At 40.1% G+C, this 18,329-nt stretch overlaps 1 protein-coding gene across 2 annotated transcripts in view; it reads left to right on the forward strand.

The window, feature by feature from the left end:
• The window catches only part of UST (uronyl-2-sulfotransferase), a 102,225-nt gene that overhangs the window by 58,677 nt on the left and 25,219 nt on the right, over positions 1-18,329 (forward strand). For both annotated transcript variants that reach the window (XM_014951264.1, XM_014951263.1), the window contains exons 5-6: positions 4,864-4,961; positions 7,569-7,726. In XM_014951264.1, the coding sequence (XP_014806750.1) occupies positions 4,864-4,961; positions 7,569-7,726 (256 nt within the window). The remainder of the gene's footprint in view (positions 1-4,863; positions 4,962-7,568; positions 7,727-18,329) is intronic.

An 18,329-nucleotide genomic window follows, 5' to 3' on the forward strand; every position in this document is an offset into this window, starting at 1 on the left:
GGGGGAGGCGGAGGAAGGGGGCGGGGCGTCGCTGAGGCAACGGGCGCGGGGCGTCTTGGCCCCTCCCCTCCGCTCCTCCCCTTCAACGCGCGCGGGCGTTCCACTGAGGGGAGGCGCGAGGTGGGCTCGAGCCGGGGGCTCGGCCACTGAGGCGGGGCACGGCCGCAGAGCCGTGGCAAGGGGCACGCAGCCGCCGGTTCTGCCCCTTGTGGGGCTTTTTTTGTGAAAAAAAAAAAGAAAAGTTTTTTTTTTTTTTTTTTTTCAGCGTGGTTGTATTTAGTTTATATGATGCAACGTTGTCCTCAAGGATGGAACGGTCAGTTTGACCTCTTTACAAACACCGAGCAAGCGTGTGAGAGAGCATTTTACAAGCCACAAGAGGATTCTTGGGGGCTCTCGGCAGAGCAGAATAATTTTCCTTGGCTGGCCATGGTGAGGACTAGACTGCACCGCCAGCTGCACGGCGTATGAAGAACAAACAGCCTTGTAAGCAGGAGAGGTCACCCTAGACTGGGCTCACTCACTGGTTTTCCACATCATTTTATTTCATTTCCTTTTATGGAAACTTGAAAGATATTTATTCAGGTCGCTGCTTCCTCTGTGGCCTTCACGACACACCTCAACTTCCCATCTGCAACCTTCAGACCTCAGTAAGGAGCGTGGACCGGGGCTGGGCTGTAAGCAGGGTCTCCTGGTTTCACAGAAGTCACAGTATCCCACAAGGACAGGGCATGGAAAGACTGTCATATTCTTCATTTTGATTTTGAGAGAAGGAAAAGCTATTTCCTCGGCTTCCCCATAGATTAACGGATGATTAATGGGAAAATACTTGCAAGGCATGGATGTACTTGAGTTATAATCCCTCATTTAATAATCCCTCATTTAATATAATCCCTCATATAATCCCTCATTAATAGTTAATCCCTAACTATTAATTAGTTAGGGATACTAAGAATTGCTCTAGGGATACTAAGAATTCTGTGGCAGAATCTGGTGTTTCTGTCATTGTTGGTTGAGACACCGAGGATCAAGTAATAGGGAATGCTTTCAATCCCAAGATTTATTTCTTTTTTAAAAAAACTTAGGTGTTTAAAAAAACTTCTACTGGACAAAAAAGTTATTATTTCCCCCAGTACTCATAGGATTTTATATTAGAAGGAAAAGAAATTCAAACTCAAATATATGGTAACATCTTTTTGTATATGGTACAGTATTTGCAAAGAGTTAAAGACACTAACTTAAGTAAATTGTTTATTTTTCTACAGAAAATACTTTGAAGTTTGCCCTTTTTTTATGATAGCATTAAAATTCCCAAAGGAATTTTGTACCCTTTAAATATTTTTAATCATGTGTCAACTTGTTCTTACGACGTTTATGAACTCGTCATTGCAAATAAAACAATTTGTTATTAACCTTAAAAAAATGTATTAATAACACACCCTTCATATATTTCTGATAGATCAGTAGTCTGTCTCATTGACTGATTAATAGATTAGGGCACATTGTGATTTTTATATGAAAGACAATTTTACAGAAGAAGGAAGTAGACATTACCAATTTACCATTTCAGCCAAAATTGTAACAATAGAAAAATATAGTACTATTACAAAGAAAGATGGTTTCTGTTGTTACTTGGAGCCCCTGGGCTGGTTCCCGGGTGTCCCTCTGCCCTAGTGGAGACAGAAGCCCAGCAGGATGTGAGCAGTGTGGATTGTAGCCAGGAGCTGAGGAATAAAATAAAATTCCTTCTTCTTTGTTGTAGAGGTGTGTGATCAAAGTAGCTCTGTTTCTTTCTTTCTGTATCTTTCTTGGCTGTGTTTGAATGATTTATTTTTTTTTACAAGGCTTCTCCAGTCATTTAAATGAGCAAGGCTGTCATCTCTCACCTTGCAATTTTTTTGTCTCACATAAATCCCTTTCTGTCCTAAAAGATCTGTGTCCTGCTGGGAGAACATGCCCTTACTGGGAAATGCAGCATTAATGTTGCTTGGGCTAACAGAATAATGCTGCCTAGAATAATGTGATTTCACCTTAGCTTTTTGTGCCCGGAAAAAACAGAAATGCCCCCAAGTCCTGCCAGCAACTGAGGAGCAGCTTCCTTCAGCTGTATTTAAGTTCTGTACTGACTAGCACACCTTAGGCTCAGCTTTTCTTCGCCCCACCTCTTGCTGAAAAACTGTGATTTCACGTCCCATGGAGCTACATAATTATCATCAAGTAAAATCTTCTCTGAGGGGATGGACGGTGGCTGGTGATTTATTTTACAAATTACGAATACATCAAAACAGGAGAGGGGAGCAGGTGTTGCACGTGCATCAGGGTGCTCCAGGAGCTGTATTCAGGGTCACAGCGGTGGTGGTAAACGGAGGCTGGAAAGGGCAGTGCTTTTACTGCAGAGAAAACTTGGTGCTTCTGATGTCGGGAACGTGAAATGTGTGCCTTTGTGTGGTGAAAAATTATAGATTCCTATGAAAGCATATCTGGCTGTTATCTTAAACCTTGAGTGCATCAACGAGGGGGGAAGATTTTTCTCTCTCATCCTTTTTCATTCCTACACAAATCAAATTTGAAGGGAATTGCTACTTGATACTGTCTCAGTTGTTTCAGTGATCCTATAGCAGTGTACCCTAAAAAAGAATACTAAAAATCTCTTTTTGTCTAAATACAAGCTCTTCATTTGTTAAAGCTGCAGGATTTTTGATGTGAATTTACATTGCTTTTATTGTATGGATATTTCTCCAGCCATATGAATCAAATATTGCTTTCAGAAGGACAAGAAGGTCCCTGTTACACTTCTGGATCAGGATGTTGATACTTATTTATCTCAGGGAATATCTAAACTCACTGTGCTCATTGCCCTTGCAAAGAAACAATAAGTTTCTTTGTTGTGAGTTAATGTCCCTTCACCTTTCTACAGGAGCTCTTGGTTGGGTGACACTAATGGTTTTTAAATCTTACATAATAATACAAACATAATCTTTTTCAACAAATACTTAATTTTTTTCTGTCTTTTGATTGATTGATTAATTGAGCGCAAACTGGCTTGGATATAATTTCATGTATTGTCGAGACAGTGTTTTTTTCTTTTTTTTTTTTTTTTAAATCCAAGCAATTAATGAATTCATTGCAGGTCTTTGCAGGTTCTTATAAAAACTGAAAATACATATCCCTAAAAACATTTCTGATGGTGTCTATAGTAAGAGAACAATAAGCATTTTAAGAATTGCAATTTTTAATTCATGTTGAAAAGAAACCAACTGACGATAGAAGGGACACACTGCCTGTGCCACCTTACTGTGCCACCAGTAGATTTCTTCACAATATTCATAGCATTGAGGATAGGGGGCTGGTTAGCTTCAGCTCAGAGCTTTGAATGTCAAAATGCAAGTTTTGACCATAAATCTTCTGGTACGTATTTAGGGCAAGCTCTTCTCAGTATGTTTGAATACACTGCGGGGAGCGGGGGAGATGAGTTGTTTGTATTGCAATTGGCAAATTTTATGTTGTTTTCTTTGATGGTTCCTCACAATGTGATTTACTTCCCAGCCCAGGATCTTCTGATGTGCGTATAAAATTTGATTTGCATGAGTGTAAGACAAAGGAGAAAACAGGAATGTACTTTAAAAAGCTTACAGACCCAAGTGTGACACTAATGAACTTAGATATGACGGCTGAAGTTCTGACAAGAGCTTTTTTGCCCTGAGGTCTCAGAAGTGGATGCTGAGGCTGGTGGCCTGTAGCCCACGCTGCCCCAGGAGAGCAGGGGATGGTCTCCATGTCTCCCACGCTGCCGAGCACTTCCATCTTGCAGAGGACATGTTGCCCACTCAAGTGTTCTCTGTCGTATTTTATTTACTTGATGAAGTATGGATTTGATAAGTCATTGGTTTTATATTGATGTGTATCAAGCCTACTGCATTATAAAAGCAGACATCTTTAAATAAGAATGAAGGTTGGGTTTGCAAAGATGAGAATCTTGGCTTGTGTTGTCTTTTTTTTTTTGCCATGTACATCTCTTTGGAGTCAGTGGGTCTGCTTGCAGAGTAAGGCTCCATTAGACTAGATAAGGATAGTGGAATTCAATCCCACTTGCAGGTGTGTTTGTTATCACACCAGAGTAAAGCTAGAAATGGAATACAGTTCCTCAGGGTTCAGTAGCTATGCCTAGTCTTTAAAAAATGATAAATAACTCCTAATTAGATGAACGATAAATCAGGAAAATGATAAATACTTCCCAGTAAGCCCTTTACTCAGTGGAAGTATATACAAGAGGATCAGTTCTGAACATCTGAGGAATGTATGCAATTATAATCAAAAATGATGTATGTTTTTATATCAAGAGGAAGCTGTGCAAATTACAGCTTGCGTTTGTTCATTCCAGTCATTGAATGAAGCAGAAAGAAATAATAATAAAAAAATAATAATTGTTGTCTCAATTTGATTTATTCTGGCTACTTCAGGTTTCCCCCAGGGTGTATTTAGAAGAAAGAAGAGTCTGAAAATAATCTCCTGAATATTTTAAATATAACTCAATATGAAAGTTGATCCATGTGTCCCACTTTGAATTAAGCAGTAATCTCAATGTAACAATTGTGTTATTTGCATTAAAAAAAAGTGGTTTTTGCATTCCAGAACAAAATCACTCCCCCCCACCCTTCCCCGGCAATCTTTCTCATAATAATTAGAATTAGGTAAATTGACTAGTAGATGACTTTTCAGGTATTTGGTATAGCCTCAGCACAATTCTTTGAGATGACTATGTGAATTATGAGATTAAAAAAACCAAAACGACTCTTGTTACTAGAGAAAGGAAAATGAACTATTCAACCTCTTTCTTTTTTCCTTTTCTTTCCTCCCCCACAGGACATTAATGTATGTATCCTCGAAAACTACCCTGAATGTTCCAATCCCAGGTTATTTTACATCATACCATATTTCTGTGGACAACATCCAAGATGCAGGTAAATATACACAAGGTATCCCAATTTGTTCAGCCATAGCTGTTGCCAACATTTTGACAAAAAGTGCTAATAGAGAGTCAATGGCTACTTGAAGTACAAGAGAAAAGCATAAGTACAATGTAGTGCTGTTAGTGGTAACAGCATGAGTATCTTTTGGAGTAAGGAGGGTAATGCAAATGGAGTACTACTTTCTTGATTTAATACTTCAATAATTAATCAAATCTGGATGTATTTATGTGGATTTTTCTTTTCTGGGTTGGCAAAGTGACATTGGCAGTGACCGTATGTGCTCATTACACTTTTTGCCTGCACTGTAATTTTGTAGTATGTGTTTTAGCTCTGATCAGATGCTTGTATCAGGTCTATATCTGATGATTTCTGGGTTTCTATGTCACAGAATCGCATGGGGTTGGAAGGAACCTCTGGAGATCATCTAGTCCAACCACCCTGCCAGAGCAGGTCCACCTAGAGCAGGTTGCACGGGAATGTGTCCCGGCGGTGTTTGAATGTCTCCAGAGAAGGAGACTCCACCACCTCCCTGGGCAGCCTGTTCCAGGGCTCTGCCACCCTCACAGGAAAGAAGTTCCTCCTCTTGTTTAGATGGAACTTCTTATGTACAAGTTTGTGCCCATTTCTTCTTGTCCTATCCCTGGGCACCACTGAAAAAAAGACTGGCCCCATCCTCTTGACACCCACCTTTTAAGTATTTATAGGTGTTGATCAGATCCCCCCTCAGTCTTCTCTTCTCCAGACTAAAAAGACCCAAGTCCCTCAGCCTTTCCTCGTGAGAGAAATATCCATGTAAGAAATAGTTGTGATGCTTAAAATGATGTGAACTGCAGCCTTCTGCTGCTATAACTGAGCTGGCTCATTTTTAATGTGTCCATTTGTGCCATTCTTATATTGCTGTATTATTGATACTGCTTAGTAAACTTCTATGCAATAATATGTGAACAACTGTAAATACTTTCTTGTTTTCAAATAGTTTTGTATTGTTGGTCACAGCATGTTCTTTGTTAGGTTTTTCCAGCTTCAAGGTATTCCATTCATGTGTTGTTACCGCTTCTCCATAGTTGAACAACTGCATGTGTCCTCAGAAATTTCCGTCAAAGGGCATACTTTTTTGTAGCAGTAATAACAAGTGAAAATGTGTTTGTTTATATATCCTGGTTTCTAAGTATCTTTGCTGTAAAATATTGCTTTAGTTTTTTGGCATAAGCGATGGTATGATTAAGAAACCAAACAGATTCATGACTTCATTCTCATTAGGCTTTTATTTATTTGTTTATTTTGGCCTCATTTGCAAATGCTTATGTTTGCACACTTAACTTGTATATATGAGTAATCCCATTAACAGCAGTGACATGCCTGTATACTTTCACAACATATCTCTATGAGATTCCCAAGCAGTATATTGAAATACTGCTTTGTAGCTTATTATAGATCTGTCTCCTCTCATGCTCTTGCACTTCCTTCAGCTGCTGCCTAATCTCATAAGGAGCTGCAAGAAGGAGGAATGTAGTATGTATCAGGACGCCCTGCTCTTCCAGAAAATGAACCAATGCAAAGAAGGTAGTAGGGAATAAAAAACTTGCTCTGGTGGGAGTGTAAAGCAATGAGCTTTTCCATGTGTCATCAGAAGAGCTTCTGACAAATGTTGGAAGTTCACTATTGCATAGAAATTGCAATAGCCTAATACACGCAACAAAGAGGTATGATCTCCAGCCCCTCTCAGGTAGCCTGTGTGACTCAGATGTTCATCACACCATCTGGACCCTTGGAAAAAGCTAATTTCCTTTAGTTTGGGACACTGGCATTATTGTATCCCTTATCAATATGAATGCTGACTGCTGTTCCCAGGACATAAATTAATGAGTTCATCCAAGGGACTTAGGATTCCTATGCTTGTCAAACCTAATTGTGCTTCTGTGAAACTGAGAGAAGTGTAAAGATGTACTGGTGCCCTGCCAGTTTCTCCCAGTGGGGAAAAAGAGAGAATAACCCTAAAGTAATCTTAAAAACCAGTAGCAGTCAGAGCAAACAAATACAAATCCCGTGGCAGAGCTGCAGGACAGTCAGGGGTTAATGTCAGGGAAGGAGAAGCTCCTGGAGACTTTGGCAGAAATTAAAATGAAGGACAGAGTGGGAAACAGGCTGGTAGCCTCCTGCGGTTCTTTGTGGCACTTCTGATGTGATTCAGGGACCCCACCAACCTTTAGCACCCTTCATCACCCAGGGAAGTTGTTCCTTCCAGGAGATGGGCCATGATTCTGTGTCAAAATAATGAAATATTCAGAGGTGTGAGCTTTTAAACAACTCAGCAAAAGATGTTTACGGAACTGAATACTTCCATGCAGTGATTAACCTCCTTTTAATGCCATCGTGTTTTAACATGCCAAGTCAAGTCTAGATGTTGTGCAGGAGAGCTCAGTAAACTGCTCAGGTTTGATGTTGCTTGTTGGTTTTATTTTAAAGGTTATGTTGGAAGTACAGCACTGAATATTTTTTGATTCAGTTATGTTCTTGGCTTGAATTTCTGAAGTAAATGCATATTTAAACTTCTTTTTTTTTTTCCTCTCCTCTCTCTCCCTCCTTTATTTCATACAGGGAGCCTGGTGAATGGGCCCTTGAAAGAGCAAAGCTGAACGTTAATGAAAATTTTCTGCTTGTGGGCATTCTGGAGGAGTTGGAGGATGTGCTGCTTTTATTAGAAAGATTCTTACCTCATTATTTCAAGGATGTGCTTAGCATCTACAAAAACCCAGGTAACTTTTTCCGTTAAAAAGCTATGCTTATAGAAACTTTGGCAAAACCTGCATGGCTGCTGAAAGGTAAGTGTTTATGTCTCATTGAGTCAATGAAGAGATTTATCTCCCTTTTAGGGAGCAGATTTGATTGATGGGTAAGGGTACATATTCTGCTTTTATTCTTAAAGTTACTGTGTGGTTTCATTCCTAAGCAAGCACTTGGTGCTCCAGTGATCTTGTCACATGTCAGAAAGCTTCCTGTTTACCACTGGGGTGGCTTTTTCTTCTTTTAGTTCTGTCATACTCAGATCTCAGGTAATATTATCAAAACACTCTCAAAATGGTGTCAGCAATATCTACCTAAGTAAACCTTCAAGAAAAATGGTTTGGGGAACTGTACACTTTAGAGATTCTCCAGTACCGGGATATTTATTTTTCCCTCAGTCTTGACTGTTGCTGTGATGTTAACCAATTATGATGAAATGAACCTGAGTCTAGGTAAAGTAGAAAAAAGAACACATGTTTCTAGCACTTCAGGTACAAAGCATACTTAGGAAAAAGACTTTGGTTGACTTGAGTAGAGAAGTTAAAACAGAGAGCACTTAATGTAGGCCATAATTTGCAGCCCCCAGTCACTGTGAAAGGGTTGTCTCTTCTCTCTGTCAGTCCATCCCTCCCAATGCTTATTTATTGCTAACTTCTTTAGAAGACAGTCTTGTGTCCTATGCCTAAACCAAGAAATATGATGGTGCTGTGGGTCTGTGCATGTCATTCCAGCAGAACAGATTGCCTGCTTACATTTGGCTGGGCCATCAACATTGAATGAAGCAGGGAGGGGTAAAACTTTTCTTTCTTGATGACTTGGTTGCATTCATGTCGGTGTGAAATGCCCGCAGCCCCTGAAATGCGTGTTTTGTACCAAGTTGTATATTAAAAACACATGGATCAAAGATTGAATTTTGTTTGCAATGCATGCAGCTGATGGCTGGCTTTTGACTGGGAGCAGCTATCACAGTAATCAGTCAATCTGGAGAAATTATGGGTTTCTGTCCATAACCAGGAATTACAGGTGACTGTCCACTAATCCCTGCTTCCAGCATGCATCTTTGAAAATCTTGTATTTAGCAATGATACAGATATTAAAGGGAAAATGCGGCATTCCCCCTCTGAACATTATTTCAGTGGGTCATTATCTGCTTACAATAAGGCAGTTATGGCAGCTATTTAGAAGATGTGTGTGTTACTTTGTTTTGGTGCTATTTCCAGCCATAGAGCTATTTTCCTCAACAGCAGACATAAAGAGAGTATGGTATGGTATTGATATGAGATCAGTGCCTAGTCTTGGATCAGTTATTTCTCTTTTCTTTGTAAATTAAAAAAGACCTACGTTTGTACTACATGGAAATCTTCCTGAAGGTTTGCACCACTCAGTCTTTGAGGTTTTCCCGTGGGGATGTTAGACAAGAGGTAGGCAGAGGATCAATAGAAGGATGCTCTCCTTGCAATAAGCAGACTTTTATTTGGGAATCTATAGGGTTTCCTCATCTGTTCGTGCACCACAGATTTTCACTTCTATTACAATGGGGGAAGCTAACGAACAGCACGTAGGGTCTTGATTTTCATCAGGGTGCCCTAGAAATCCTGAGGTGTGAAATAAGCAATATCTCAGCTTTGTTAAGTGCTGGATAATCTTTCTCTTTTCTGTGTATATTCCAATATCTGGGGGAGATTTAATCCTCTATTTCAGGACAGTGATTTTCTTTGGGATTTCATCCTTCAGACTGGTGTTGTGTTACATCTGAAGATTCATCTCTTTCCTTCAGTATTCCCTGTGCAGGTTAAACTTCTGTTTTATTTTTCCCATTCGCTTATAGACAAGGAAGAATAGAAAGGGAACAGTTTCCTTCTGTTAACTCTCTTCTTCCTCTTTCCATACATGCATATGTTTGGGGTGTTTTTCCAATTATAATTATTTTCAGGTTATTTCTGAGTTGGTGCTAATACTTAAAAAAAACTTAATAGAATCAGCTAGAAAAAAATACGTATATATATTCAAATGCTGCTTAAGAAATCCTACATCGTTCTCTTCTGGGCACCTTAGACCTGATCTGCAACTCCCTCTGCTGTTGCATCACAAAGTGCTGGGAAGAAGAATTACTCTGCCCAGCTGTGTGGTGATCCCACAAGCAGCAGATACTTTGGGCCAAAACTGACCTCCTGTTGCAACTAAGACTTGCAGATTAAATCTATACAATTTCTAATTTTGTCTGCTGACCTGCTGCTCCAGCTGAGTACTCTTATGGCAGTTTTTCCTCTTTTTGTATAAAGAAAGTAAAGCTTTTCCAGAACTTCCCTTGTATCAGTTGAACATATTGAGATGAAAAAACACATTTACATCAGAGAGCACAGAATTGTGAGTGCAGGTGTCTGTTTATATATGTCATTATGACACAGATAACAGCAATATGACTTGAGTGCTTTTGTTGGTGATCCTAATAATTTGTTTTACATAAGCTGGCAGAAGGCAACTGTGAAGAAAGGTAAAATATAAAAAAATTGAAAGAATGAAATGCAGTTGATTTTCAGACATCATCACTAACAGTTGGTTATTGAGATTTTTAATATATTTTGCTTGCCAGCTGCTGTGTATTTTTCCTGTGCTGGCTTTTTATTTTCTTTTTGATGGTGGTACATTGAGGTGCACACCAATTTTTCTCAAATTTTTTGAGTTTAAAAAAGTTGGCAATTCTGCATGACAGGAAATTCTAGTGTCAGAGGACACTAGGAGGATAATTCTCTTAATTGCCTTATTAAAAATGTTGCCTTCAGCTAATCCATATGCCAGATATTTTTTTGATTTGTGTGTTTTATAACAACGGGCAGCAAAATGTGAAAGCTTGTTGTGGTGCTAAAGTTTTCATTGGAACAATCTGGTTTGATCTTGTAGAATACTTTAGAACTGCGGGCTTCCTGTTTGTCTCCTTTTCCACTCTCTCCTTGAAATTAAATGTTTTCTTAATGTTGATACCAAGTCAAGAATTATGAAAGGACTGTCTTTTTTGCTGCCTGTCTTTTCTAAAATGACAGACTCTGGGGCAGGACAGATTGTTGAATAGATAAATGGATCAATAGATGGGTAGAATAAATAAATAGATACTGTATTTACTAGATTTCTTTGCTAACACAGTAAATTCTGTCTTTTTTTCCCAACATTGAAGCAGATAGGGTCCAATTGCAAAGCCCTGCATTATATTTACTTCAAATTTTAGAAGTATTCCTTAACTCTTTGAAAGGCCTGAAATAGTTACTGCATAAATTCACGTGTGAAATCTCTCCTCACCCTCAGGAGCACAGCTGAAGGAAAAATAATTGGTTGGTGCTGTTCATTTTTGCTGGCTGTGACTCGCTTCCGTAGCCTGGCTGGTAGCCAAAAAGCGGAAAATACTTACAGAGTTCCTTTTGAATTGGGCACGTGTGGGTTTCGTATCTTTGTTGTTTTTAAGAGGCAGAAAATACACACTCCACACAGCAAAACAGACTTTTCTTCTGCCTTGTCAACTTCTGTGGCATGGGGTAGAAGTTAACAGCATCTAATTTAAAAGAATAAGCAATAAAATGTTTTTTATCACCTCAGAAATAGCCCATATCCTCTCACCTTTCTGCAGGAGTTCATAAATTTTCTTTGGCACCAGAAGCCCTATAAAAACACTTCTTCCCAATACCAGAAAAAAAAAAAACAACTTTGTTTCTTGAAAGTTACATTTTGCATGGAGAATGTGTAGATCTTACTCTAAAGCAAGAAGACTGACTTAAGCTTTTCAAACAGTGAATTTTATTGAGTGCGATGAAATCACTCACGCTGTCAGCTGGAAGAAAATACATTGGTCAGGTAAACTGTAAAATGTGCTTTTTTTGAAAACGCAATATAAATGTGAGTCTCCTTAAGAATCACATCTTCAGGGAATGTTTTTAACTGTAGTAGTAGTATTATCCAGGGCGATGTAAACTTGCTGATTTTCTAAATCCATCCTGTTCATGAATACTGGAGACACAGTCGTGACCCTTTCTATTTATGACCCTCCCCTTCTCTTTAAACCCAGTAAGAAGCGAGATGCTGCCATTTGTCATTATTGCAAGGCTGAGGTTTTGTTAGGCAGGTGGTGAAGCCGTCTTTGATGGAGGTGGGAAGAGGGTAGGAAAGCTTTGCACTGTGCTGAAGATTGCTCCTGTGCAAGGGCAGCGCTGAAGGTGGAGCGTGCCTTCAGGTGATTCCTCTGCTGGAAGTGGAAAACAGCATTTTCCCACTCCTTGGCAAAATAAAACTCTTTGCAAGTGGAGAAGGCTAAGAGAGGCTTTTCTTTCTTTCCTCACCCCCCAATCCAGGCCATCACTTTTTCAGAAGTGCTCCCCGTTGTCTGACTGATACCTTTAGTACTAAATTCTTGTGGCAGCCTTTCTCCCACCCAGTTTTTGGGCTGCTCTGGCAAGACGTGGATGCTGTGTGATGGGAAATGTTCAGGAACTGAGAGTCGTTACTGGAAAAGTTGCTGTGATATGAAGAAAGCAAAGGGAAGATGGGAAGATCCCACTGTTCTTTTTTCCCCTCTGAGAAACTAGAATGGATATCTTTGCAGGCACAACCTCCAAGAGCAAACACTCTGGGTAAGAAATGTTGAAAGAAGTTGGACAAGACAGAGTGTTGATGAAAGGAGACAGTGCTTTTTGTGCAGTGTCCTTAAATAGTGATTATCTTGTATTCTGCCTTTGTTCAGCGCAAAATGAAAGGAAAGGAAAAAATCAGGACAAATAATCTGCAGCTTCTAATAGTCTGCCTGCTTCTCATAAGCTGTGCTTTCTGGAGGGGGCTGTGGCTGGTTTGTGGAAAGGGAAAATATTGGCTCGTCTCTTGTGCACAAATGTACAACCTTTCTCTCTCCTACAAGCATCTGCACTCTTGATGTGAGAATAAAAGCAGCTTGGATTAGATTCAATTTAAATGCTGAGGTGCTTTTTGCATCACTTCTTTACATCTGCTGCTTTCTTAAAACAGAATCTTGGAAAACTTTGAACACATTCAAATGTTCAAAAACTTTGGAGACTCCAAACATGCTGTCTTTTCCTTTGCCTCACACTCTAAAACAGCTTTGTGCTTTCCCTAAATAATACTCTCAAGAGGAATCACTGTGAATCAAAGTTTTCTACAGAAGAGGACAATTATAAATTTCTTGTGGAGGTAAAACAAGAGGTTGGGCTTGGGAAGTAACTAACTGCATAACGCTTTCCGTGGCACGTTCCCATCCAGTCTGTGAAGTGAGCTGTGTGTGCGACTTAAAAATTTGTCCAGAAGGTGGTGTAATCTCCCTGCTTTTTCAGGACTTTCAGAGGACTTGAACATCGTGCCAGTGGTAATAGCATACGTGAATTTACATTCTGCCTGGGTGGCGTTTTCTTCTTTATCACCCAACATCCTGTTCTGAAAATAGAAAATAAAAATAGGAAATGTGAACAAACCGTGCCTTTCTTCTCCCTCAGAAGTTCCAAAATTACACAGAAGAACGCACTGAAACAATATGTATGCTAAAATAGGCAGTTAAAGCTCTAGGAAGAATGTTTGTTTGTCTTTTTGTTTCTTGTAGAACAAATTCCCAGTTCTTTGTGTGCAAGAAAGGCAGGGAATGAGGAAGAGTCACAGCACATATCCCTGAGGACATTTGTTCCCAATTAGGTTGGAAGGATCTAGGACACTCTGCACAACTAATGTGCTCCTTGGTTTGTTTTATAAAGCTGAAGGTAGTGTCAAAAGCTGTAGATATATTATTTAGCTCTTCAGCCATGCAAATACAAGGTTTGGAGAGCAGGGACAAAACCGGACTGTCTGATCAGGGATGCCTGTAAGTTAGTGGATGCAGCAATCGGTGATAAGCACAGTCGGTGGAAATATCCTTTCTTTTTCCAATTGCGTGAAAAGAAAATACATTGTTTTCTGTCTTTCAGAGTTTTCAAATCCCATCGTGACTAAACTAAGTAGTTTTAAGAGCTCTTGGAAGGATTAGGGAACTTTCTGGGCTTTCTCATGACTCTGTTTTTCAAAAGATCTGCTTGGTCTTTGAAAGATTTGTCTCAGAAGCTGGACTTCTCTGTGGCAAGTTGATAGCTCATACCAGCTGCGGATCTTGTTCTGCTGAGGAAGGTGAAGCCACCCCAGACTACGTGTGTGTTGCATGAGAGACATACAAGTGGTACCGAAAGATTTATCCAAGATAGTGTCAGTCTTACAGGTAAAATTCAAGCAACGGTAAAGGTGCAGCAAGAGAGTTTGGCGTGGCTTTCCAAGCCCACATGGAGCTTGTAGGTACCTAGGCTCAAGTCTGCTGTGTTTACTGTTCCCTGCTAGTGTGTACTTGTTAGATGGGAGTTAGCACTTATGTGCATGATTGCACAGCAGAGCATTTGGCTGTAAATGTATCTTGTAGCTCAGAACGAATGGCACGTTTTGAGACACAAAGTGAGGTAGCTGACAGCCTGATGTGGCAATGGTACTCACTCCAGGTGAATCTGCTCCCTGAGCTTAGGGTGCAATGAAATGCAATTTACAGGTCCATCTGCCAAACATGCTACTATGGTTCAGCTTTCTCCTAGAGTCAGGATGAGTAGCTGACAGCACCAACAATAATCACTAGCTAAGGTGAGAAATTGATGTATTTCGTATCGGCAAGTTGGGATGGTGAGCATGGTTCATGAACTGGAGGAATGAGGAGGGACAGTGTTGAGCCACAGAGCCCCTGCTCGGCGCTTCTGGCATTCGAGGAGGTTGGCCGCCTTCCAGGTCTCACCACTGAATATGGCAAAGAAGGATATGGTTTCTCTGCTTGCCAGTCACAATGCCAATCTTTAAATCCTTATTTTAGGCTTGGACTTGCATGGGAGTTGAATTTGTAAAGGCTCCACTCAGAGTGAGTTGTAGTGGAAGGAAGTCTATGCTCCCTTAAATCATCCTGTAAAAAGCCTAAATGAAATGTTTCCCTTCTACTAAAGTTTCCTTTCAGCTGATAGACTGGCTCTGACAACCTACAATGCATTGTGGAGATAGGCTAAATATTTTTTCATAGAATTACTGTATCTTTCCTTTCTTTGTGCTGTACTGCACATATATACAGAGCTTGTGCTCTGCACTCTGCTTTTTCCTATTCCTCTCCACCGCTTTTTTTCATATCCCATCAACTGGCAAGGTCTTTACCTGAAGCCAAACACACTTCATTTTTTTGCATGCTCTTGTCTGAGCTTCTCTTTCATGAGCAGAGTTTCTTGTCTCTAAACTTCCCATACAATCCGTTACGTACCTGTGGAGACCACGTACAGCATCATCTCCATCTTTTAGTGCAGTTCCAAAAGACTTCAGCCTCCAGATTTTGCATTTCGTCCCACATCTTCATGATGCTTGCATTGTTTCAATTTCCTTTCATCAGATCTGTTGATGGGCTGTCTGGTTTTGGACTAAACCCACGCAGATGTAATTTCATACTTTGTTGCAGTAAAAACAAAATTTATTTGTGGTTTAAATCCCAAGGGGCCAGTCAGCCAAACCCTTGCATCCCACATATCAAGTATTCTTGTGTATTTTTTGTGTGTGTCAGGAGATCATTTTGAAGGGCTGGTGCTGGTATCTTTCAAGCAACTGTTATGTTTATCTAATGAGCATATCAGTCACTACGGATGTTACGGTTTTATAACTGTGCTCCTGCCGTTCATCTGAGTTTGATTCCCTGATGATGTCTTTTGAATGTTTCCTGTTCCGAGTATAACAGAATGAAAAACCCATGGACAAGCAGCTTCGTTAAAGCTCTGGCTCAGAGGGAAAGCTGCATTCGGGTACAGCTATATCTCGTAAATAATCCAGGGTCACTGGTGACAAAACACCACAAACTTTTTAATGACTGACAATTAAAGCTTGCAACAACAGTTCGTTCCTTCTTGACTAACTTCCTAAATAAAATCATAATGCTATTTTAATCAGTAACATTCCAGCTAAAGCTCTGTTACTGCTTCTGCTTTAACAATAGCATTTGAATAAAAAGTACAGCAGTAACAGGTTATGCAAATTGCTTCTTTGGCAACTTTGACCTCTGATTCAGACAGTAGAAGTCATAGAGGAGGCGGACAGCCATTAAAGCCCAGTTAATAGGCTTCTTCTGTTCCCAGCTGCAGCTCCAGTACATTTGCAGTAGTCTGTATTTCACCTCCATGGAAACAAGCAAGTTGCACGAGGTGTCTGAGGCTGGAATTTGAAAAACTTTTGTTAATAATAGGACCAAAACAACTAAGAATTTAGCTCAATTACCATTGTGTCCTATGGTACATTTTCTGGGTCAATGTTTTGGGAGGATCATCTTTTAACTGATCCTATCTGGCATTGAAGACACAGGAGCACTATGGAGCAGATCTCAGAGCTGAATATTCACTTTGCTTTTAGGAGTATAGTAATATTTTGTCTTTGAAGAAGGCTACTGTATTTTTCCCTCAGACGAATCTCAAAGCCCTGCCCATTTTATCAGTGATAGAATAGGCTACAGATGAAACTAATTCTTTTTATCCCTGGGACATCTTGCAAGAGCAATGTAAGTACCATGAGACAGTCTCTTGGATGGCTCAGAAATGTTTTGAAAAAATTTAAAGGTAAAATAACTACAGAAAATAAATTAATTAAAAAAACCTTTTACCTGTAGTTTTTGTACAGTAGAGACAAGCAGCCATTCCTAAGGAGTTATTTGGGTTTTCACATAAACATTGCAATTTGAAATCTAGTTTTTACAGTGATACGAATGAGCTGCTATAATAATTAAAATGCTGTAATAATTAAAATGAGGAAAACATGAAAGAGCATACATTCCAACAAGTTAGGTGTGAAATTGTAGCAAGGCACTTTCTGGCACACAGCTTGCTAAAGGCATTAAAGCTAATACCAAAAGGTGTTTTTTTTCAACCACATCAGAACGAGGTGGCCCACCAGAGATCTGGGGAGAGGGAGATGGTGGTGGGGAGCTGGGAGAGGTGGCACGGAGGCACTCTCAGGGAAGAGACATCCTCAGTGTACATCTGTAAATAGACCAGTTACTCCCAGAGAACACAGTCTATTGTGTTCTAAGTCATCGTAAGACCACTGATATTATTATTAGAAAAGAAGGGAAGGATTCGTAGAATAAATTTCAGCGAAGTACAAGAGTTGCTTCTTGATTACAAAGCTATAGGAATTAAAACGAAGGCAATATATTAGAAGTGTAGCTCTCAGTTGCTACACAGGAGTCCTTTTGGTACGTCTTCCAGCCATCATTCCCGAAGGGATGACCTGCTCCCGTGAGCACAGCTTCACACTGTGCCTGCGCCCTGCAGAGCCCCTTTGCTCTACCTGCCCTGGAGGCAGTTTGTGGTGTGGAGGTGCTCTTCAGGAGTCAGTCTTTCTTGGAGTTTATGCTCCCTGCTTCTTTTCCCAGTTGGAATTTCCCAGCCTTTTTATCTGTCCCTCATGAAAACTTGCTCTCCAAGAAGCTATAGCAAGGGAAGAGGATTTTACTAAATATGGCTACGAAGATGCCTTTTTTCTTCTTTTTTTCTGTTCTTGGAGTGGAATCACAAATTTACAAATGTAGTAAGAAAGAGCGTCCTCCCCTCTGCTGCTCTCTAGGCTCATCTTCCCTGTCTCCTCCCTTTCTTCCAAATTGCATTCCCATTGTGTTCTTTAATTAGTATCTTTACAGTTGGGCTGCTTTTTCTATCTCCAATATTTGCACTATTGTTACTGCACTTTTTAAGTCTCATCTTTTGCATTGTATTTGTACTGTTTGGACTCAATTTGAATAACTTTTCAGTTACTTGCAGATGCCATCTGTAATACAGATAACAGATTTGGTGTTAGGGTGTGGTGGTTTTTTCTCCTCAGCCGTCTTTCCTCCTTGGCAGTGTCAGGAATGCTGCTGCCAGAGCTAGTATTCACCAAGGATCTTTTTGAAACTGAAATTGTCAACCCTGCGGTGTGTCCTGTCCTTCAATCAGCAGCTATTTTGGAAGAGCAGATGGTAGTTAACATGACTTAACAAGCTTCTAAGGAGCTGCAATGGTCACCTGGACAGCAGCAGATGAAATAATCCAATTTATGTACTGGTAGGAACTATGATAAAAAATGGGATTAATAGGCACTTGGGAAAAGACAGTATGGTGTTTGTAGAACCTCACAAATCAACTAGTTCCTTGAAGGAGTCAGCAAGCACAGGGATATGAGATGATACAGGTGTGATTTTCAGCAGGATCTCTGTCCAAAAGTACTTAAAGAAAGTTGTCAGGATATGAGAGAGAATGTAGGACGAAACTGGTTAAAGAGCTACGCGTTAATTGTTTGGTAGTCTTCCCTACTGTGCTCCAGCCTGGGATAATTGTTCTCTTAAAAAGATGAGGCTGAGGTGAGAGAGGTCACTATGAAATTGCCAGGAAGCAACAAGAGCAACACTGAAGTGTTTTAGTAATTACAACAAAGAAATGCATTAAAATTCAGCTTCTGTGCACTCAGGACTGCAGTCCGCTGATGCTCTGAGTCCTGGTCTGTGTCCAGGTTGGTAGGAAAGTGCACAGA

Source organism: Calidris pugnax, unplaced genomic scaffold, assembly GCF_001431845.1.
Source record: "Calidris pugnax isolate Ruff unplaced genomic scaffold, ASM143184v1 scaffold24, whole genome shotgun sequence".
Taxonomy (NCBI): Eukaryota; Metazoa; Chordata; class Aves; order Charadriiformes; family Scolopacidae; genus Calidris; species Calidris pugnax.